Below are 23,732 nucleotides of genomic sequence, written 5' to 3' on the forward strand. Positions count from 1 at the left end.
GCTGAGGTCGCTGGTTCAACTACCTTCTTCGGAACTTTCCTTATCATTTGTCATCTTTGCAATCTGATACTGAATATTTGACAACGTCATGTTTGTGACGACAATACGCCATGGAGCCGTGGTGGACTGCGGCATACAACATTTTCGTGTTAAACAATGCGGAGAAAAAACACGTGCCGGTGTGGCGTGCTGGTCCTATTTCCTCTTTTATTTTTGTCATTAAGAACCAACTCCCAAAAGCATTAGTGTTGGATAAATTCGACGAATATGACGCTACCTTTCGAAATAAGTATATATATATATATATATATATATATATATATATATATATATATATATATATATTGCTTTAATACAATGCCCTAACAAGAGATTTGAAGTAACGGTAACAAAGCTCGAAAAGAAGTCCAGCCTGATCCCCTTAATATTTCCTGCTTCTTTCATGTGATTGCGCTCGGTATACTGCTGTTACGTAATTATCTCGGCAATATATCGGACATAAAAACAACTGTGTTCCTTGTACGCTCACTCAAGACAACTCAAAGGCGAAGTGATCTTTTTCTTCTCATGGCGAATTCCACTGGCAAAACAAGAGCATTCGAACGCCCGCTGAGAGTGCTCTGTTCAGAGCCAGCGGGCTTCAATGGTTGAACAAAAGTAGGAGCATAGTCTTTCATTGGTGGAACGAGAGTGTTTTTGTTGTGCCAAGAGTAGCCAGGAGCAGATTGTGGTGCTCTCACCTGAAAAGTCACGTGACTTCTAAAGGCCACATTTTCCGTGTTGTCGTTCACTCTGCTCCACTCGGCGAGCGCGGCGGCAGTGGTATCCACCATGTACAGATTGACAACACTAGCAACCGTACCACTTTGTGCTGGCGGTACTGGCACCGTTCGTACGTGTAGCGACTATGATGTCTATTGAGTTACGCAGTTACGTTTGCTGGATGCATTGTTTGACAAACTTGCCTTGTAACTGAGATTTAGGATTACCACGATCATGCGACTGACAGATCTCTGCATTAGCTTTTATATAGACACTGTTGTTCTAACGTGTGCTCCCTTTTTTTCTATTTTCCTATTACTACGGCAGATGAATTCTCGCACTCCGAAAAGCAACCATGCTATAAGCCAATGTTCGTGCAAGATGGTTTCATATGGCCGCAAGAATAAGCTGACCGCGTTTGTATTGTTCGTCGCGCTAACGCAAAGCTGATCGATCTTTCACAGTTTCGAAGTGATGCTTGCACCTAGATTGCATGTGCTTTGACGCAGCGTCCGATATACGACATTAGGGGGCGTTCGGCTCACCTGGCTATATGGCTGTACAAAGCTGATGGAAACCTTGGCGATGTCATTTTTGCACTCACGCTTGTATTGTGTGGTCATTATACGAACAGCCCCACACGCTGTTCCGCCATTTATGCTCTGTTTTGGGGTGTCCCTTAAGGCTCGAAGACTTATATGAAAACTTCAGCAACTGCCAATAAACGATGATGAACGACGCGAGAAAGAGGGCGTCGTGTCTTGTGCGTGAAGCGGGCTTGCTGACCGAGCCATCATCGTGCGTCTTGGGCGGCGTGGAAGGGGGGAGAAGAAGCCGCGACTCGCTCGGTTCCGCATGAGGTACCGTCACTTCCCCCGCCAAGTGAACCACAGCAATTGGCTTTCCGAGCCTTTTGTTTTCTCTGGTGCGCCTTCTGGCTCGCCCTCTCCTCTGACGTCTTTCCTCCAGCCAGCGGCCACCTTCGTTTTCCGGAAGGTCCTTCGCGGAGAACCCAGTCCGCCCGTCGTCCGAAGGAGAAGGCGCAACTTCCGCCGGCGAACAGCCCTCGCCCTAATAGAGGCGCACGCGTGCGGACTCATCGAGACACCTTGGGAGACGCGCCCCCTTCATCCGACCGGGCTGTCGGTGTAGCCGCCGCCTCGCAAACGGTTCTCGCCCCGACTCCGCGGAGGAAGCGCGTTGCCTTTTCGTGACGCCGATGCGATGTTGACCGACGCCGCCGTGACCTCTTGAACCCTGCAAACCGTGAGTATCACGCGCGTTCTCTTCACTCTCGTCTTCGCGTTTGCCGTGCTGTAGGTGACGAGCACGTCTTCGAAACCGCTAAGTAAGTGGAACGTTTCTCGGGGAAAAGTTCCACTTGTCTAAGCGGACGTGCCATTCACGTGGTTTATTTACTTTTCTTTTTCGAAAGTTAGAAAGAAAAAGTGCTCTTGGTGCATGCAATAGAGATGGTGCACCGAAGTCTAGAACTCTGTAAATCGGTACCAATGCCAAGTGACCAAGTCGAAGATAACACAATTGAAAAATGTATAATTTTGCATAACACTTAATAAACACAGCTGAAGTACCACAAGTGTTCATCAACGTGCGTATTACCACCGACTTCAGCGCCATTCTGTTCATTTTTCCCTGTTTGTTTAAGTTCATCTATGACATTTATGGACCCAATGGCATGAAGAAAATGAGCGAAGTATGCAAATGTTTTTTAACTACGTGCTTCAGTATAGTGTGTACAAACTTTGTTTGAATTCACGTAATATGAATTGTAATATGGCGCATAATGCATTTAAACAATGGCAATATATAAGATTACTAGGCGAAAAGAATAAAATTCATAGTAGGTGAGCATCAGCGAAAGGTCTCTCGATTGCACGGGCAAAAATCGCTTTTTTCCCAAGGTGTGCTCTTTTGTGTGTTTCTTACCTTTATTCACGGTACCGCAATAAAACTAAGACCTCTGATTCTATAAGAGAAACAACGACCACGCTGATGAGCCAACATCAAAGTGAGCTGCACTTTGTATGCGCACTCGTAGGTAATTCTGTCAATTCTTAGATGAGCTGTAGTTTAACTCACAAGAACACGAGCTCAAATTGTTTAGCAACTGCTGTATTCTCTTCACTCTGTTATGTTAAGGTGGAAGGGTTAGATGCCGCACCAAACGCGAAAATCGATCTTCAGCGTCGGTGTCCGCAGGAGTGCCGTAAAAAATGATCGCGTTGTGACGGCATCACACATCGCCAAAAATTGTGACGTCAACATGACGTCTTCGCATGGCATGGTTACACTCGCACCAATGACGCAGGCAGTGCAGCAAAAGCAGGCGAGGTGCAGACAATGCCACCTAGAAGATTATCAGGTCTGCTCACATGCCGCAGGGACGTCATTCGTTTTGCCCGCGCGAGTGCGCGTACGTGAGTCCGTGAATTCATTGCCACAATCATCTCTCGTTAAAAGATAAACGGTTTTCGCGGCAAGTTTTACATGCTTAACAGCTTTATTCTGCCTTCTTTGGGTAAAAATAAAAGCACTGTTATGAGTAATGTATTGCAATTTAAAGCTTATGGAGACTCGCCTGTTAGCCATTTCTCCCACAAAAAAAGTCAAAGATTAACGCTATCGATTGTGTGGTCGATCTATAAGAGCAAAGCTTGATGGACCAATGAAGTGACAAACTGAATAAGAAAAATTTCATTGATTCTTTATTTACTTACACACACATGCACGCACGCACAAAATCACCATCCGAAGCATGCAGGGCAACTTCCTATACTCATTTGCGCACTTTCTGCTCTTTAGTTTGTACTTTTCCGAACATCTGCCCTCATAGACACGTAGGTATTGAAGACTGTGTGTGCTGCTGCCACAAGTATGTTAATCAGCACAATATCAGGGGGATGACCATTCCAAGAGAAAAGCAAATCTTTCGTTTCACGAAAATTTCTTGTGACCGACACAAGAAGCGGCGTTTCCTCTTTTGCTTCGGCCCCTCTCGCAGTTGTGCGTAGTCGGTCATATAATTTAGGGTCTGGGAAAATTGCTAGTACTGGGTCTATATTAAACGGTGTAGCCCTTGTGGGCACTTCTACCACACTGCCGGTTCTTGGATCGGTATATTTTTGGTAGTGGCTCCTAATTATTTTAGCCTGAAGTAGAGCTATTACAAACCAGAAAACCAATCAAGGTAGCGCTTTACCGTAAGCGTCTACACGCATTTAAATTTCAAGAAAACATATAAGGCTAAGGTGCTGACCGCAATATACTGCAGAAACGTCATACGAACACCGGCAAGAAAATACTATACACAAAACCGATGTACTAAGTAATGCAACAGCAATCCTGCCATTTTATGAACCATGTGACCAGAGGTAATACATATCTACGCTGCTAATCACCAATTTAAATGTTTACTGACTCTGAAGGAAAAGCGCCTGTTGTAAAATGTTCTGCTACCTGCGCTTATAAATTTAATGCCAGGGCCTGCACCAACATGTCAGAAGCACGCATGACACATTTTTTTTTTTTTTTGCAGCAAGAACGAAACATGGTGGCCATGGGGCCATTGGAACGACTTAAAATGTGTAGTACGGACACACGTACAGTGGTGAGCACTGTTAGGGTGAACACGCGAGCGCGTGGCCGACGGCACTATCAGCGCCACGTAACAGCCATCGTTGGAAACATTGTACATGTGCAGCATCTGCTTTGCGAAACACTCTATCCACCATGCGCATTACGTCTTCGATACGCTTGTTTGTCGTCTGCTAGCCGCATTTTTGGTTCGATGAGCTGATACCTTCTGCATTTCAAGGTCCATCTCGATTCAAGATTGGCGCGTGAAGGAAAAAAGTGAGTGTAAGAGGGATTATTATTAAACTTTTTATTCAAGAAAATCGCACTTTTGCAATTCAAGTTAAACAAGACCATGAAAACAAATATAGAAACTAGAGCAAATCTAATAGCGAGTCATGTGACCACTAACAGCAACGACTGCAGCTATTTTGGACGGTAACGAGTCGTAAAGTGATCGAACATATTCTCCATCGGCTTTCAGCCTTTCCCACTCGTTGCTGACTTGCGCCCACAACTAGTTCGAAGTCGCGGAATAAAGGAGTTTCCTTGCCAAAGAAGCTTTGAGACGGCCCCACACGTTTTCTACCCCATTCAAGTCCGCTCCTTTCAGAGGCCATTCCAGTAGCTGCATGTGCTGCTCCGCCTGGAACTACTTGACAGCCCGCGCCATGTGTAACGGTGACCGGTCCTGTTGGAACAGGTAATCACCGTCTGGGAATAAACTGCTCGCATATGGCAGCAGCACATTGTTCAAAATGTTGTAGTATTGTTCCGACGATAAGTGTCCACGTATACGTTGCAGGGGCCCTAAGCCATATCTTGAAACAGCACCCCACACGCTCACACTCGATCTCCCACTGGCAGAAACACCTTGCACGTTGTCTGGGTCGTTCCTGCGTGGCATTTCCAGCGTGGTTTCTGCGTGGCAACTAAAACAATTGCTTCTCAAAGCAGGAAGATTGCCTCACCGTGAGCCTGATAGTCTCCAAACACGCAATCTTTGGTCTTGTCGCGCCGAAAACGTCGACTCATCCGAAAAGATTACGCGACCCCACTCTTCTGATGTTCATGCTTCGTGCAACTCAGCGAACTGCCGTCGTGCGTCCTTGTGTGCCGCCGTTAGTAGTGGCTTCTGCGCAGCGACGCGACTGCGAAGGCCCGCAGTACGCAGGCGACGTCGAACAGTGGTGTCCGAAACGTCCAAATCCAAGTCATCGCGTATTCCTGGGGCTGGCAAGAAAGGGTTACGAACAGCAGCTGCACTTAACTATGAGGGCGTCTTCGTCATCTGTGGAAGCTTTAGGGCGGGGCGCGCGGGGTGCATCCTGAATGCGACCTTCATACTTGTAGGCTTGAATTATCCTGTTCACAGTCTTCAGGGACCAATAACTAAAGCGCCAATATACCGCTGGGAATAACCTTTCAGGGAAAGATCGACAATTGAGCGCCGTTCATCATCAGGAACCCTGACCATAATACGACCTGGCGACAGAATGAACGGCTGCAAAAGATGTTTGGTTGTTTTATATACGGCATTGCGTGCACAACAACTTTGAAGGAAACGAATAGACACGCCCCCATAGATATACAAGTTTTTTGTCATGTTCTGCTCAAGCACAGATGTTTAAAGAAATCTTAAAATGCAGGATGCATGGACTTAGAAAACAAAAATGCGGCTGGCAGACGACGAACAAGTGCATTCATGACGTCATGCGCGCGGTGGAACAACTATTTCGCGGAAGGCGTGATACGAATGCGCAATGTTTCCAGTGATGACCGCAACGGGGTGCTGACAGTGCCGTCGGCCTAGCGCTCGCGTGTTCACTCTAACAGTGCTCACCGCTGTACCTTCGGGTCATGAAGAAAACGAATGTCGACGTCAGCTTGATCAACAAGACACTCCCATTTCGTTCTTCGATTTTCCTTAGGAAACGAGAACACGCGCAGCATCGGTCCCTTTGCCACGACAATTCGCTACGCAGCATTCCTCAACTGTTCAGATTTCCGACCGTACAGATTGCGAGTATTCAGTGCACAAAATGCATTACACGTTGCAGTTCACGGATACAGAAAAAGATGGTCTTTTCAAATGGCCAACGAAAACACTAGCACGCCACGAAAACTTTCTTCGGGCTTGGCAGTCCGTGTCTGTCGAGCGACGAGAGCAAGCATAGGCACGTCTGAGCAGCGAAACACACTGGCCAAAATGGAGTGACGTCAGAGCCTGGCCGACAAAGTGAGCAGGCCTGAAATTATCTAGGTGGCATTGGGTGCAGAAAGCTTGCACTGCATCCGATCTTGGAAGCAGTTGTAAAATCACCTTAGGTGCAGAAATCTTTTAAAACGGTGAGAACGAGTTTCAGTACATCGACTGAGAAGAAAAACCACGCAGACTTGAAGTTTTTTTTTTTTTCAGCAAATGCATGAGGGAACCTGCAGGGCATATTTTTTTTTATCCTCACACACGCAAGGTCTGAAACTTGAGTTCAAGTGTGGCACTCTGGCTAGTCGGTATGGCATGACGATAGTTATAGCGCGAGAACAAAACGACGACACAGAGACAAGTCTTTCGTGTCCTTCTTGTCTCTGTGTTGTCGTTTTGTTCTCGCGCTATAACTATCGTCTTGAGTTCAAGGTGGTGCCTCACAATCGCTATATAATAGAAGTGAAGTGCCGCGGGTCCGGTGACCTATGCAGGTTTCTGGCGCTCAACATTGATTTCGGTATTCACTGTGAGCCTTTACACTGCACAATGCACCTGACCACTTCTTACGAATTTTCGTGAAATGTGCGAGTCCTTGGGTCCTGGCCTTCGTTCAGTTCGCCCTCATGAGACGCCGAGCGTGTCTTACGGCAATGCACTGATGAGCCGCATATGCATACGAGGCATACACAGACGGTCGCTGCTGAACGTGGCAACCTCGAACGCAATGAGCACTCGCGTGAAACATTTTCGGGCATTTTATTGCGCAGTCGGGCGAGAAGGTTATATCTGATTGATTGATATGTGGGGTTTAACGTCCCAAAACCACCATATGATTATGAGAGACGCCGTAGTGGAGGGCTCCGGAAATTTTGACCACCTGGGGTTCTTTAACGTGCACCCAAATCTGAGCACACGGGCCTACAACATTTCCGCCTCCATCGGAAATGCAGCCGCCGCAGCCGGGATTCGAACCCGCGACCTGCGGGTCAGCAGCCGAGGAAGGTTATATCTCAAAGGGCACGTTTAAGTAGGGGTGTAAATGCTTAACCCCCCCCCCCCCCCCTTCCAATTTAAGGAACCTTGCTTGCGGTCCACAAACAGTTATTTCGAACTATGTATGCCTGCTCGATCTACTTGAGGCTTTAGTTGTTGGAAACCACACTCTCCCCTCGCCCCGCCGCGGTGGTCTAGTGGCTAAGGTACTCGGCTGCTGACCCGCAGGGCGCGGGTTCGAATCCCGGCTGCGGCGGCTGCATTTCCGATGGAAGCGGAAATGTTGTAGGCCCGTGTGCTCAGATTTGGGTGCACGTTAAAGAACCCCAGGTGGTCTAAATTTCCGGAGCCCTCCACTACGGCGTCTCTCATAATCATATAGTGGTTTTGAGACGTTAAACCCCACAAATCAACCACACTCTCCCCTTCAGCCTTTCAAAGGGTACTGGCACATACCATCAATGATATAAAAATCCAAGAACTAAAAGTTTCAGTACTCGTGTTATTGCTTTGCCGTCTAAGCCCCAGTATTTTTGAGCTTTGCAGGTCTATATATACATGCTCACTTACAAACACATGCACGTGAGTAAAACATGGTTTTCTCCTTCGCCCGCAAAAAAAGAAAAGTAAATCAAACATGGTGAAGCTATCGTTGGCTTGCATTGATGTTTGCTGCCTTTATGCAGAATATCCCGATGACATTGTACAGCTATGATATATCTATTATTAGAAAAAAAAACGCTCACCAGCACACACACACACACACACACACACACACACACACACTGAGAATTCCACGTCACATCCTGCGAACCGTTACAGAGAAAAGATAGTTGGGTATGGTTCTTGTTTTGCAGCATTACAAGTGCACTCGCATGACGCATTATTTTGCCTTTGAAGTGACTCACTGATGCCGACAGAGGGCAAAAATGTGTGCACCAGATTTCAAAGGAATTTTCAACAGTTTTTGTCAGGTTGTCCAAATGAAGAATAGGTTACCTAATTGTTTGCGAAACAACAAGGATCTGGCACGTAATTGGGGAATAAAACTTTTGATCTAAGGCTTCCCACGTTAGCTACTTTACTTTTACTGAGTCTCGTCATTGCATGCGGTACAAAAACAATACAGATACCTACAGGTCAGCACTAACGCTGGTAAAACTATGCGTTTGGCAACCCGCCATAGTGGTATTTTAGGCACAGCGTTCCACTCGAGGACGCCGGTTCCATGCCCCGCTACGGCGGCCACATTTCAATGCAAGGGAGAAAAAAAAATACTCATGACTAAAATATATGTGCACGATAATGCCACCAGGTTCATGATCAAAAGTAACCCAACTATCTCCAAAATGGCGTGTCTTATTACCGCACCATGCTTGGGCATGTATAAGAAACTGGAAAAAATATAATACGCTTATCAGCGGCTTACTTCAACAAGTGGCAGATTAAATACATAGTTACAGAATTATTTGTCACATATGGGCTCTAGTGTCAAAGCCGTTAAGTGAATGGCAGAGCTGGTACCAAGGCGGCGCCGTTGACGCACAACGATCGGCCGTCTATGTTTATAAAAAAAAAGACAAACTGGTTAAGGTGATGCCCGGCGCAATGTACTTGAGGGGTCACAGTCGCGAAGATATATACAGCTGTCATGATCCTCGGCTTCTCACCCGAAAATCACGTGCTCCAACCCCGCCGCGGCGGGCGCATTTCGAGGTAGGCAAAGTGCTAGACGCCCGTTCGCTTAGATCGCGCACGTCAAAGAAGTGCAGATGGCCGAAATTTCCGAAGCTCCCCACTATGACAGTTTTGGGTCGCTAAGCCTCAAATAACATCAGACATGAACTTTGTCTTCATCCGGTCTCGCCATAACAGCGTTTTGTCAGAAGCTATTTCGATTCCCATCAAATTCAAGCGTCTTAGAGAATGAGTGTGAAAAAACTAGAAAGTCTGAGTGGCCTTCTTCAAAAAAAACCTCTCCGATTTAAGCCAACAGCATCCTCAGCGGTTCGAGTGCAAAAAAATAGTTTTTGAACACCTGAATCACAGTCATATCATGCCAACGTTTTCTCGTGTGAACGTTCAGCAAGGATGAAAATTATCCTCATGAGAAAAAAAAGGAACACACAATGCCCTCATAGCAAACAAAAACAAATTACCTATTGGCTTTCATTGTGTAATTTTAAAACACGTGATCTACTTACAAAACATACAAGCTCAGTCCCAATCAAAAGAATGTATTGCATGCCCCGCCGTGGTGGTCACTGAGGTATACTCGGCGGCCGACCCGCTGGTCGTGGCATCGATTCCCGGCTGCTGCGGCTGCATTTTAGATAGAGGCAAAAATGCTGTAGGCCCGTGTGCTCAGATTTGGGTGCACGTTTAAAGAACCCCAGGCGGACGAGGTTTCCGGAGCCCTCCACTACGACGTCTCTCATAATAGTATGGCGGTTTTGGGACGTTAAAACCCACATATAATCAATCAAAGTATACATACTTGTAGTTGCCGGCTAAATTCATTCAAGTTAAAGCTTAAGCTTTCAAAAGTCGTCCCATTAGCAGCTTGGAAAATTCTCAATGGTTAGTCCCATGAGGTCTGCACTATCCTAGTCCGAACGCTATGTATGTCATGAAGACGAACATCTTGAAAAACTGTGCTGGATATGATACTAGTTTTAAGCAGGTATGCTTCAACTGCAGTTCAGGCAATGACTGGCAATCGCAACGAAATAATTAAAAGAGGTAAGCCTTGAAGATAGATTAGATAACAGTGCATTGCATTTCTTAGCAGATGTAACGCATGTATCTTCAAGTATAATCTACATCAAAAGCTCATCATCACTTTCGCCTTCGTGATGATATTCTATGTCCACACGTGGACCACCTCTCTCAGTGGCTTCCAATTCGTCATCATGTGCGTGAATTGCTTCTCGTTCATGCCAGCAAACTTCCGCTTTTTATCACCCGATCTTTGCCCCTGCCTTCCTCAACCATTTTTCACATCTCTTGGAAATCCACTCCGTCGTTCCAACGCAACATCAATCGTCTGTCCTTCGGACGTCATGGGGGTTCAGTGTTAAAGACGCTCGACTGCAGAGCTGAAAGTCGTGGGATTTAATCCCGGCCACACTTCAATGGAGGCGAAATTCTAGTTGCCCATGGGTATGTAATCGGGCGCACGTTAAACAACGCCAGATGATCAAAATTTTTGCAGCCTTCTACTACGGCGCCCTTCATAATGATATCGTGGTTTCAGGATTTAACACACCCTAAACTATTATTCATTTTATAATTAGCATTACGTGACCTGCCCAGATTCAATTTTTTGTGCCAGAACAGTTATCAGATGACAACAACACCCATTTAGGGCAGCGTAGTTTTTTATCGCCACGGTGTCCATAAGAGCTATCGCACAAATAAGAGAAAAATATCAAGGACGTAGCGGCATTATAACCAAGTCCTTCTGCGTAGACGACAAATATTCTGTCCCAAAGCCATGTCGGTGCTTGCTCTTTGCAAAAAGATGCTATACATGCGTCAAGTATAGAAATGAGTCACATTAGCAGATGTAATATAGCGTGGCAGAGGACTAACTTAGCAACCGCAGGCGTCACACAATACGAATTGCGGAAAAAAAACGGGAATTTCAACCTTCTCACCCGTAACCAATGGCTTATTCATATTTATTTATCTCTTCAGTCAAAGCATCAACCAAGGGCACATAACTCCCCACACATGTGTAGCACCCCGCCACGGGGGTCTAGTGGCTAAGGTACTCGGCTGCTGACCCGCAAGTAGCGGGATCAAATCCCGGCTGCAACAGCTGCATTTTAGATGGAGGCGGAAGTGCTGTAGGTCCGTGTGCTCAGATCTGTGTGCACGTTAGAGAACCCCAGGTGGTCGAAATTTCAGGAGCCCTCCACTACGGCGTCTCTCATATACATATGGTGGCTTTGGGTCGTTGAACCCCACATATCATCATCAACAGATGTGTAGCGAACAGGGAAAATAGACAACCTCTCGGTTGTGGCGCGAAGCCACAAAGAAATCCGTGCGGATTTCACAAAAAGTATCAATTACCTGTAAATTTGTCCTGGTGCAAGGATTGAACCCGGGACCAACATTTCTCTAGCGCAGACGCTCTGCTAATTTAGCTAACCAGGAAACTAGCAATTCGGTGAGCGCGAGCGAATTAATCCACAACTCGAAGGGCATGGACTCAAGTAAAGTTGTTCTTCGATTTCTCGATGAATTAGCTCTCATTCTGCCAGTTGCGAGCTGCCTGGTTTGTTCCATTGGTAGAGAGACCGTCCCGCAAAAAGGCGTTGGTCCCGGGTTTGATCTCCGGATGAGGACGAATCGTTCGGCAACTAAGACTTTCTATGAAACCCGTACGAATTTCCTTGTGGCTTAGTCCCACAAAGGGGTAGTTGCCAACTTTGCCTGCCTTAACCCTTCCTCCACCTGGCGGGTCTCCGCAGACCTCATTTCCTCATATGTGTAGCGTGTCCGCAGTCTTGTTTATTCTTTGACACATTATCTCGCTTCTATAGCGCTATGTCTCCTCCTTCCAGAGCAACCCTGTGGCTTTCGCTGCCTCCTTCAATTATGGCACAGTGTGTATGTCCCTACTTCAAAAATTACTATGATTTATGGTATTGGGGGTACCTTGCAACTGTAGTTGTGGTAATCGACCCCCGAGAGTTTGGATACAACGGACTATAGATATGCCTCTTTTCCAGCGTTCCCTGCGACTGCGTTGCATGTTCCACGCAGGTCTGTGCACTTTTTTTTCTGCCAATTTCAACTAGAATGTCAGCTAGCCCTGTTTGTTCAATCTACTTTACTTTCATTATAACCCGGAAAGAGACGCCAAGTATCTTGCATTCCGTTAAACGCTGCATCGTTCTAGCTTGAGGAGTTTCTTTTTATTCACCCAGTGTATTCCCCGTACCTTAATGTAGGCCCTAAAATAATCTACAGAAAACGAAAGTAATTTACAGCAACCTCGGAAGAAAACAGCTCTTTGAGATGGGTAATAGTGCATTAGAAATTGTAAAAGACTATGCCTACGTAGGACAGATAATAACAGCGGAGCCGAACCACAAGATTGAAGTAACTAAAAGAATAAGAATGGCGTGGAGCACATTTGGCAAGCCCTCTCAAATCTTTAGAGGTAGATTGCCAGTATCCCTCAGAAAGTTTATACAACAGCTGCATATTGCCGGTACTTAGCTACGGAGCAAATACCTGGAGACTCACAAAGAGGGTTCAGCTTAAATTTAGGACCACGCAGCTAGCAATGAAAAGGAAAATGGTATCGGTGTAACCTGGAGCTTCTCTTTGATCAAGGAACAAGGAATTGATCAAAGAACAAACCAAGGTTAAGGATATCATCGTTGAAATCAAGAAGAGGAAATGGACACGGGCCGGCTATGTAGTGCGTAGACAGGATAACCGCTGGTCATTAAGGGTAACTAACTGAATTCCCAGAGAAGGCAAGTGGGTTAGGGGGAGACAGAAAGTTAGATAGGCAGATGAGAATAAGAAGTTTGTGGGTATAAAATGGCAGCAGCAAGCACAGGACCAAGTTGACTTGCGGAACATGGGAGAGGTCTTTGTCCTTCAGTGGACGTAGCCAGGCTGATGATGCTGATCATTTTGTTTTACTCTCGGTAAAGGAGCGTCGCGAATCCCGAAAACGTAATTCATCCGAACCGGATCCGGAGCCTGCACTTTCCATAATTACCGTGGGGGTAGAAGCGTCGCTGAAGGAGCCCGCGTAGACACTAGTGCCACATTCTCCTCTAGGTGTTATTGTATGAAACTCTATGGTATAGATCTACGGGAGGTGTGAATGCTCAGTTTCTGCGTGAGTTTCTTTCTCTGTATTGTGTATGTCCGTGTCACGTCTGTGACTGTGTGCAATTATGCTCAAATCTCGATGAGCTGAGAGTCAAAGTAGTAATGACCTAGCATCACCTCGCTAAAGCCTAGAAAGAACCTAGCACGAAAAAAAAAAAACTGCTAGCCGGTCTAATTCGAACGAAAAACAAACAAGGACGAAGAAAAGAGCACACACGAACGAGCGCTGCCTATGTGTGCTCTTTCTTTCGTCCTTGGTTGTTTCGCGCAAAATGGCTCAAAGATGAAGCTACCATCAACCAGTGAAAGTCTTGTTACAACCCGGCAGCAGCCAGGTTAGAGTTAAGAATCGTCAAGCATCGCTGTTTCAAGCCTTGCGCGGCTTATTGCGGCCGTCGCCTTTCTTTTCAATCTGTCAAACACGAGGTGAGGTACCGGGCTTTACTGCATATTTAAAGCGTTTTCCATCTCCTCCTTCTCCTCCTCTTGCGCAGCGCTGGTATGTGATGGCACCCCGTGGCACTAAGCAAAATTATGTTTATTTATTTATTTTCATTTATTTATTTCCAATGAATTTTGAAATACATACTAAACCAACAGTGAACTGAAGAAACAAAATATTCCAAAACGGCACACTAGTGTACTTACAGAGTAGACGCTACGTGGCAGATGTCATACAAGTAAAATGATTATTCTAAGGACACGAACAAAAAAATGATAAAATAAACAAATGAATTAAAAAGAGAAACGTTGATGTGAATAGTAAAATAATCAAACAAGACAAGACAAGCAGAGACTACACATTTATTCGAAGAAATTTCGATGAATCGATCATCATGTTTTAAAAGGTCACGTTGCAAAGAAGGAACAAATGAAAAAGAAATATAATCAACAGCCCTAATGAACTGCTGAAAGTATTTTTCATACAAGGAAAGAGAACCCTTTTTCGTAATAATATCTAATAGGTTATTTTGATCAGTGATACCTCCTGGGTTCTAGGAGAAACGAGTGTTCATAGCAGTTAGTTCGTAGAACTAGGGAAGTTATCGTAAATGGTGTCTTTGCTTCCGTGCTTAGCGCTCAGGATTAGTGATATTGTGGATGGTGCCTACATCGAAACCTACTTTAACAGTATTATTCAGAAGTTCTAGCCTCGTCTTGTCCAATCAGCGCTCTCGACTTGAATCAGCTGTTATTGAATACCATGCTATCTCAGGCGCCGAGAGCTCTGAAGATAGTGAGCACAGGCAGCTCTACGAAAAAGGCATGCCTAGACTAAAGAGATGGCAATTGTGCGCTCCACTTTAAAGCTCTCCGTACCACGCACGACTGCAAATATTTGACTGAGCTTGCCATTCCAGTGCCTGCCATCTACAGAATGTGCTTTCTCAGCATGCCGAGTCCTTTTTTTTGGGGGGGCGAGAGGGGGAAGGGAGATGGGGGCTTTGTGAACCATTTAAGTAAATTTTTTCAACTTCCACACGAAATTTCAAATCATTGATACCTTGCTTTGAGTTGTCTCATCGATCAACTGTCTTTTCATCAATTGTTAATTAAACGTAACTGTGAAGCTATCATTGAATTAAAATGCTTTTTTGGACAGCTTTCAGCTTCTGGCGTTTATTGCGCAGTGTAGAGCAAAATATAGACGCTACAGGAGAATCGCGGAAGTGCTTGTGGTGCTACGATGTTTACAATTGTGACATTTTGGCTCACAGTGTTCTAAAAGAACCTACCATCTGTCGAACACTTACTTCGTGATTTTTCTGTTCTTGCTGATGAACAGAGCACGAGAAATGACGCCAACACTGAAGTTTTAATATAAATACTCTACTCCAAATAACCAGAAACATTCAGGAGTGCAATGAGAAAAGGTAGGCCAAGAACCACGCTCCATTTCGTCTAATGTGAACCTAAATGCATGATATCACGGAATTCCTGAAACTGCTTGTGCTCTTGGCTGGTGCTAAATTAGAAAAACCATGGAGTATGAAAGATGGTCAATGGACGTGTTAGTGTGCGTTGAGCTTTTTCGTTATCGTGCCTACGGCTCTAATTACATCAATACCGAAGCCACCATGTTTGCGCGTCAATTTAAAGCTTTTGTAATGCACTGCTTTGCATGATTGTTTTGTACCCTACGGATAAATTTTTTCTATTTATATTGTTTCACATGTCATATTACTTCAGATTTTGTGGAATAGGAAAGAACAGAAGCTGAAAAGAAAGCAGAACAGGCGTGAATAGTTGTAGATCAAAACTCTAATGTTACAGTGTACTTAATGTTGAATGAAGAGATGCTTCGACATTTTGGGCACATACTGTAATGTAACGTGACAAGTGTTGGACAGATCCATGCTGATAAAGCATGGCAGAATATGTTGGCTGAACAGAAGAACATTAGTCGTTACAACCCAAAGATAAGTATAAGCAGAGTCCTTCAATGCTTTTCTGGTCACGAAACTCCGCCCGAAGGTTGATATAGGGACAAAATCTGTCGCTAGAGGCGCCACCCGTCGCATGGGGGCCACAAGCCGCCGCCACTGCTGGGCTTGTATGCGCACTGCAGCCGACGTTTCGACGCGATTATGTGCGTGCTGTTCCTCCTGTTACATTTTTTAAACGTCTCTGAACGCATCAATGCCACCAGATAAATAAGTTGAAACGGGATCCAGTGTCGACGACGAATGAGAGCTGTTTACTTTGGAACGCACGCGTAGTTTACTTGGAAGTGCGGGCCCACCTTATAAACAGCAGCGCATTAAAAGTGTTCTCACACCGCGCGATAACGCATTGTGTCAATAATTGTCTCATAGCCCAATTATATGCGTACTTACGATGCCTCGAAGCGGTACTTGCGAGCTATAGCTCGCAAGTGTTGAAAGACGATGCTTATGCTCCATGCTCTTGATGCGAGCAGCTACTGCTTGATCTGCTCGACAACATGTTTGTATTTGCGCCCGGCCAAAGGGCGATTATGTTTATGCGGTAGGTGAGCTTTATATTCTGGTAGGGCCGCTAATAGGGGGAGGAAGGTGAACGAAATGAAACACGACCGGGTAGTACAAGAGCAATCACATTGGTTTATATCCGGCTCGCCTCTCGCGTGCTACTACCCAAGTATTCAAATGAACTGAATGGTTGAGCCAGAAGTTTTATTCCAGACCTTTCAATTGAGTTTATACCCAAATGCGCAGTTGTTTTGGACACACGTTTGTCCGATCGCTTTTTTGACGCGGGGACTTTCGATGCCGAGGGCTTTCGCAACCGCTCTAAACGTGCCCAACATTTGATTGATCACTTCTTTCCACGCAGTTTACACGGGACATCCGCCGCTTGACGTTTCCTTGTGTTTACTGTTTAGGGCATTATTATTTACCGGGCGACAACCCATGATTTCTCCAGGAACGGAAGTAAAGCAGTCTAATATGGAAGTTCCTTTTGATGCCAGTGCTAGCCGCTTGGCCGCCTCTGCCACTACCGAGGTACCTCATCACACATTTGTTTTTATTTTTTGGGTGGGAGGGGGGGAAGGGTGGTTATGATTTAAGGCATGCAATAAATCTTAAATTTGGTGCTAATGATACGCCGCCTAGTAGTCAGGTGTGTACTTATGAATGGGAGATTAACATATGGTGCATGTAATGGGGAGAAAGTTGGAAAACATTTATTTACACAAAATACACTGAGAACAACACTTTGGAGAAGAAAAGCACTAGAAACTATTGCAGCTGTTCTGAGCAATGTTACACAATCTGTGACTCTACTGTACAATGTGTATTTCGTTTCATTAACAGCTGCACTCTGCCTTAGCTCACTGCCTAAAATAAACTGTATTTGAATATACACTATTTACACTATATGCAGATAAACATGAATAGTACGAAAATAATACAGTGTAATGTATACAAGATATACAACACTATATACAAATGGGAAGGCGTGCTCACATACACAGCCATTATGCTTAACACTGTGGCTTCCACCCACCACTTGCAGGGCGTGAACTGCGCACAGTTGCCCGCGAGGCTTTGTTTTTTTCTCGAGTGAAGAAATGTAATCTACATCTCAAAAAAAAGTGTACAACCTCAGCTGTCGTCCCTAAAAAGTGCAACAGACAACCTACACTTGCTGACGCTGTGCGGCTGTCGAGCAAAATGCCCTCAACAATCCTCGCGTACACGTCACCGCGTGCAATGCTTTGCAGCGTGTACGTCTCTACATGTTCTTCAACAATTTTCAGGAGAGCAAGAAGACAGCTGCTAGGTACTTTCGAATAGCCCCTCGATTTTGTTTGTGGCTTTGTCAGGTACGCCGGGAGCCCGTCAAAAATTCTTGGAACGGCGTTCGTGCGAATCCTCGGTCTCTCTCGCTGAAGCGACACGACCACCCCGTTCACGATGTGCTCGTCGGTTCTCACAACGTCGCTAGCATCAAAATGCTTTTCGCACACCCGAACGTTCTTACTTTCGAAGCTGAAACCGCCAGCTTCCAACCGCGGTATAGCTCGCTTTCATTTCTCTCGGAGTTCGGCGCTACTTGGGAAACAGAAGAGCGACGTTTTTTGTTTGTTGCTTCGGTATCCGGAGCTGCAACCCGTCACACAGCACGTCTTAGGCATTGTTCATTCGGATTTTCATGCCGTCCACCTTGAGCACGGTGCACTGGCACATGAAGTTCGCGTTTAGCTGATGCAGAAACCGCGAGCTGCCACCACACAACGCCTTCGGGATGCCGCCGCGGCCAGTGCGTTCCGCCGGGCGCAGCGGGGCGATGGCCCCCCTAGGACGGCTTGCGCCACGTAGCGGCCGCTCTTGGCACCATATCAAGCTCTCCCATAGAGTGACGGAGAAGTTTCGTGACCAGAACGGTATTAAGGGACTGTGGTATAAGTTACACTGAGAGCTAACGACATCTCACTCAAAAAGAACTCGTATGCGTTGTCCATCCAATCCCGCAAACAAGTTTTCGTAACGCTGAGCCCTTTGCATGAGTTTCGGATTGTCGAAATTTGCTATTCATACGTGGGAGCCGTCTGCGTCAACCAAAGCGTTAATCTTCAGGACCTGAATAAATTTACCTTATCATACCTTACGCGATTGCGTTCCTTGTTTTCGATAAAAAGAGTGAATATGCCACAAATGTTACCAGAGATTGTGACATGACCACTACGCAAAAGATAGCATTTTCATTCCCAAAGGCAAGCCTTTATCTTACAATATGCCAAGTGTTTACTTTAGTAGAGAGAGCGTAGTTTCACTTCGAATGAAACCTGCTGACACTACTCAAATGTAAACATGAAGCTGGTTTTTCGGAATGAAGCTGGGTTTTCGGAATGAAACATGAAGCTGGTTTTTTGGAAAACCCAGCTGGTTTTTCGAAATAAGCTCGTATTTATTCTTAGAGTGAAACCGACTCTATGGAAGTACTTCTAAAGGCCTGCTATAGCCGCTAAGATGAATGTCACATAAGCAAGCAATACAAGTATTCGTGTATTACTATTATGTGAGCGCGATTACTTTTTGCAGTGGCTCGAAACTTTCGAATATCATGGCAAGCCACGAATGTTTTAAAACGCTGCTCACCTGATCTTTACATGCGCTGGTATCGGCTTCATGACCAAAGAGAGATAGATATACCTCATGATGTCATCGCACACTGGATCACACTAGTCTTGCAATTTTCGAGGTTGCAAAACAGTCAGAATGAGCCTGCAGATCACTTTCTTCACTTATTTACATTCGTACAGTATTTAGCAAGTGTGATTGGACCATACTCGACGACTACCTTCATTATTACACCCCTTCGGAAAAAAAATTTCCTTGTCAAGATATTATTGCAAGCTTGATGGCGCTAGGCCAGGATAGTAAAGACCAGTTTTTTATCACACTAAACTATTTTATGAAAGGTCTTTCAGCCTGCACTTTTTCTGGGTTACATCGTAACTGTGATGGAGGCACTCACGACTTCCAAGCTTGAGTCCCTAGTTAACTATATGATGAGTAACATTGTGTTCAATGCATTTCAGAGCACATCAAGAACTACCCGCAGCTACAGGCCCATCAGGGTTAGGGGCACCACACATGACGGAGCCGGTCGCATCACAGTGCACTCGCCTCAAGCTCTTTTAGGCCGTGAGGAGACGGACTCTCGGGCAAGGACGGCCACCCTGAGCTGTTGTGGTGTTGCCTCTTCAAGAGCTGTCAGGAGCTTGCAGACTGCATTCGTCACAATCACTCCGCGTCTTGTTTCACTGAAGCCGAGATGGTGGCTCCCAGTGCTCACAAGCGGACGCTGTCGTTACTTGTGTTTGTCTTAATCCGATTGTGCATGTGCGTGGCGGACGATGAGTCCAGCGGTAAGACTGTGCCAATGCTGGCCGAGACCACGACCATGTTCCTCGGCTCGACGACGTTCGAAATCACCGAGATGACTGTAGGGGAAGTGCCAACAACAGGGAGCACGGCCAACGATGTCACGACTACGGCAACGTCGACGACGATAGAGCCCAGCTCCACCGCTGCCCACATTACAGAGGCGTCGGCGGAAGAGGTAAGCACCCGCTGTTTTTTTTTTTCTCTTCAATATACGTTCCACGGCATATTCCAATATTGCTTTACTTTTTCAATGTGATGGTGAGCTGTCACACAGCCTCAGACGCACCATCGATTCCTTGTCGTGGCAGTCAATTTTGTCCCGGCCATAGGAAAAGTACGGGTGTATACCAAGTTCATCCATCAAAAATCCGTTCTGCAGAAACCTGCATTTTGCGCGTGGTTTCATGAGATGGAAATATTTTCTAATTTGAAAAACGAAGCCATGAAAGGAATTCACAGAAAATTTTCAGACAAGTGGGTTTCCATTAAAGGGAAATTCTCGTTGGTAATCATACGAGGACAACGAACAGAAATAACGAGATATGCACGGATTTGAAACTAGCTTTTAATACGACAACGCGGATTTTCCTAGAATATGGCGCAAACTGTCCAAACTATAGTCTACCAGCGTTCTAGTTGGCAAGAACTTTGTCGACATTGTTGGCTGGGAGCTTTGACTTGTGAATGAATCCGCTTTTGCTACTGTAGTCGGCTAGCCTTCTGATTAGTGAAGGCTCTCCGAAACAAACGCTGGTTCCGGATTCGAATGCTCAGTCATACAACAGCTGCGCCCGTTATGTCAATCTGATACAGTTGCTTTTTTGCGCTAAGCGGAGCCAAAACCGTTAAACTTGTTTAATTTGCGTCATGTTTCGCTAAAATGCTTATCGCTCCAGCTTCGAAATAGTTTAGGTTGTGCTAATTTTAACAAGGATGAGAGAGCGGCCCCATCAACATTGGGCATCGTCATTCAATCTAATTCAAAAGCGCCCACCGTAGGCGTAACCTTAAACCTATCATAATAGAGAAAGAAGGTGTTCCAGAAGTTTTCAGCAATGTTCTACTGCAGCATGCAAAATGTTCTGTTAGCTACTTTCCCCTCAGTTCAGTGTAAACTTGAAATAAAGCGTGCTAAAATTTTGTAGGGGCTACTAGTAGTTGTCACGAGTCGCAACACATTTTGTTCCTCAATAGACACTTTCAGTTGGACGTACGTAATGAGCCTACGGACGCTGCACGGCTACTGCAGAGAAGTGCGCATGTGCGTAACAGAACGTATTTATTCCACGGATGCGAGTGCACACCCGAAAAAAAAAAAAAAAAACCCCGGCGCACGCAAGCGTAATGACAGGTTGCTCTAGCTACGTGACACTCTCGAGAAATTTCGAATGAAAGCAGTGAGGTTGCTAGATGGGACAAGAAGTGAAACCAATTTGGTTCGGCATGGATGCCAGTGGCCGTTATCACGGCCACTACCACTCGAGGACGCTAAGAAGAACTTTAAAGCTATTTAATTTCACATATAATACATCTAGTTGAACGAAGCGCATCCCGGTATGGTCGATACGGTGAACAAAGGTCGTGTTGAGTGGTTCACTTGCGGCGTATGCAACGTATCAAGCTGATTGCGTAGGATTGTGCGTGTGTTCAACTCAAAGTACCTATTTGCTTATGTGGGCACATCCCGTATCATTCAAAGTGCAAGCATCATAGCTGATGTTTAGATAGAACACTGACAATCCTTCTGACGTATGTGTGGCCCTAAAAAACAACATCAACAAACAGAAGAGTGCAACACTTTTTTTATTTTTCCCTCTACTGCACCCTTCGCACCTGCTTTACGACTATGCGGAGAGGTCGGCAGCTTGGCATGTCTACATCGGCATTTGCAGCCCCTTCCGACTGGTTTGACAGGTTCTGCAAATGCTAATGTAGACTTCATCGTGTGTTGCACTGTGAGGTTGTTCAATGCAGTTTTTTTTTATTGAAGTAGCAGTGCTCAGCTCTTCTGTGCACAGGCTCGTTGATGCTACCTGGTCTGTTGATATTTTCGTTTTCTTTCGTAATATAAGACTTCTTTGTTATAATACTCCGAATTAAAGATTTGGGCTCAAAAATGCATGTCTTTTCCCCTGGTCACTTGCTCTGGTTTTCAACTTTCGTGCTACGATATTAACATCTAGCTGCTGCAAAAGGGCCTCAATCTTTTTTCGGCTGCTGCACCCCTGAATGTTTGATGATAATAAATATTTTTCTTTAACTATACAAGCTTTCTGTTTGAAAAAAATCTGTACTTTTTCTTGTTTTGTGGAAGAAACAGGTGGATGACATTGCGATATGGATTTTTTAAAAGTAACCGAAGACTATGTACGAGTAGCTTCTATAACTATATATTTACGTTTTCACGCGAAGTAATGAATTTTGTAGCTTGAGCCATCACTGATTTTGTTATACCACAACATTGAACCAAGAACGGCGAATTGAATCGACGCTCAGGTTTAAGAAGTACATATCCAATTCAGCAGTATAGTTCATTGAGCTCCCACGTGAAATAAAGCACTCCGCTGTTTCTGTACTGCGTAAAAGTTGGTGACGAAAACCTCATCTGAAACTATCGCTCAAAATAGATTGTTCCAGTGTTTCCTTAGGGTTTTGAAAAAACGCTGTGCATTAGATTAGACACATTCTAAACCAAAAATTACATTATAAGCGACGCTCACTTTTGTTTTCTTAAAGGAAGTTCGAAAAAGTCCACTTTTGTTTCACCTCAAACAAATAAGTTCAGATCACATTGACAGCAGACTTTTTACATTAGGTTTGTTCATTGATTTCATCGAGGCTCTCGATTTTATTGCCCATAGTACGCTACTCCATAAGTTAGAAATTCATAATGTTTATGGGTACCTCACTAAATCTAATAAATTCATACTTATCAGAACAATCACAGTGTGTGTGTACTTTGGTGACCATCACTCATCTTTATTGCCTATATAAGTAGAGGTGTCCCGCAGGGCAGTGCATTAGGAGCCCTTCTTAATGTGTTTTCATAAATGATACTGTTAATATCAATAGGTCACTAAAATTTATACTGTATGCTGATGATGCAACTGCATTGTTTTCCGGTGCAGATACAGATACGTTGATAAAAAGCTAAAATTGCTTCTCCTGTAACATTAGATCGTAGTCCTTATCAAAGAAACTTGGAATTAGCGCTAAGAAAATGAAGGTAAATATATATAGAACTAAAAATAGGGTTTGCAGCATTCAAGAAGATATAATGTGTGCAGATCAAAGAATAGATATTGTCGAAGAAATTCTAGGTGTGACATTTTTATCTCATCTATGTTGGTATTCTCACGTAAATCATTTGTGCAAGAAACTTTTTTTACTGCAGGAGCATTGCCATCGTGTGAAATTCTTCTAGCAGGAATAGAAATCCAAATAAATTAATTATTATTTCAGTCGCATTTAAATTATTGCAGTTTGGTTCGGCTTACTACAACTCAACGTAACAAACGAAATATTGCTTTTGCAGAAAAAAGCTATCCATCACATTGCCAACACTGCTTACCGATCTCCAACTTTGACACATTTACGCAAACATAGTATAAATGAAATCAAATGTATTTACGAGCTCCGCATTCTTCGATCATTTTATTTGTGTTCTGAATTTAAACAGTTCAGCCAATTGCTCTTCGGCAAAGCAATAGTCACATTATCAACTTTTGTAAGACAAGAGCTTGACTGGTACTGCGTTTTTATAGTGACTATAAACTACATTCAATGAAATATAACATCTCATGCATTTTAAATAAGCACCTACACTTAGTACTTTCCGTGAAATTTTTCTCAATTACTACTGTTTACATATTTCAAATATTCCACAAACTTGCACTTTATTTTTCTCTGCCTATAACTGTGTATGATGAAGT

General features: G+C 44.7%; 1 protein-coding gene across 1 annotated transcript in view; it reads left to right on the forward strand.

Moving 5' to 3' along the window:
- The first annotated feature begins 1,801 nt into the window (after nt 1-1,801).
- Nucleotides 1,802-23,732, forward strand: part of LOC119161768 (cubilin) — a 274,271-nt gene continuing 252,340 nt past the window's right edge. Inside the window, exons 1-2 of the mRNA XM_075880748.1 lie at nt 1,802-2,028; nt 19,452-19,975. Coding sequence (XP_075736863.1) covers nt 19,688-19,975 — 288 coding nt within the window. The 5' untranslated portion in view covers nt 1,802-2,028; nt 19,452-19,687. The remainder of the gene's footprint in view (nt 2,029-19,451; nt 19,976-23,732) is intronic.

Source organism: Rhipicephalus microplus, chromosome X (assembly GCF_043290135.1).
Source record: "Rhipicephalus microplus isolate Deutch F79 chromosome X, USDA_Rmic, whole genome shotgun sequence".
NCBI lineage: Eukaryota > Metazoa > Arthropoda > Arachnida > Ixodida > Ixodidae > Rhipicephalus > Rhipicephalus microplus.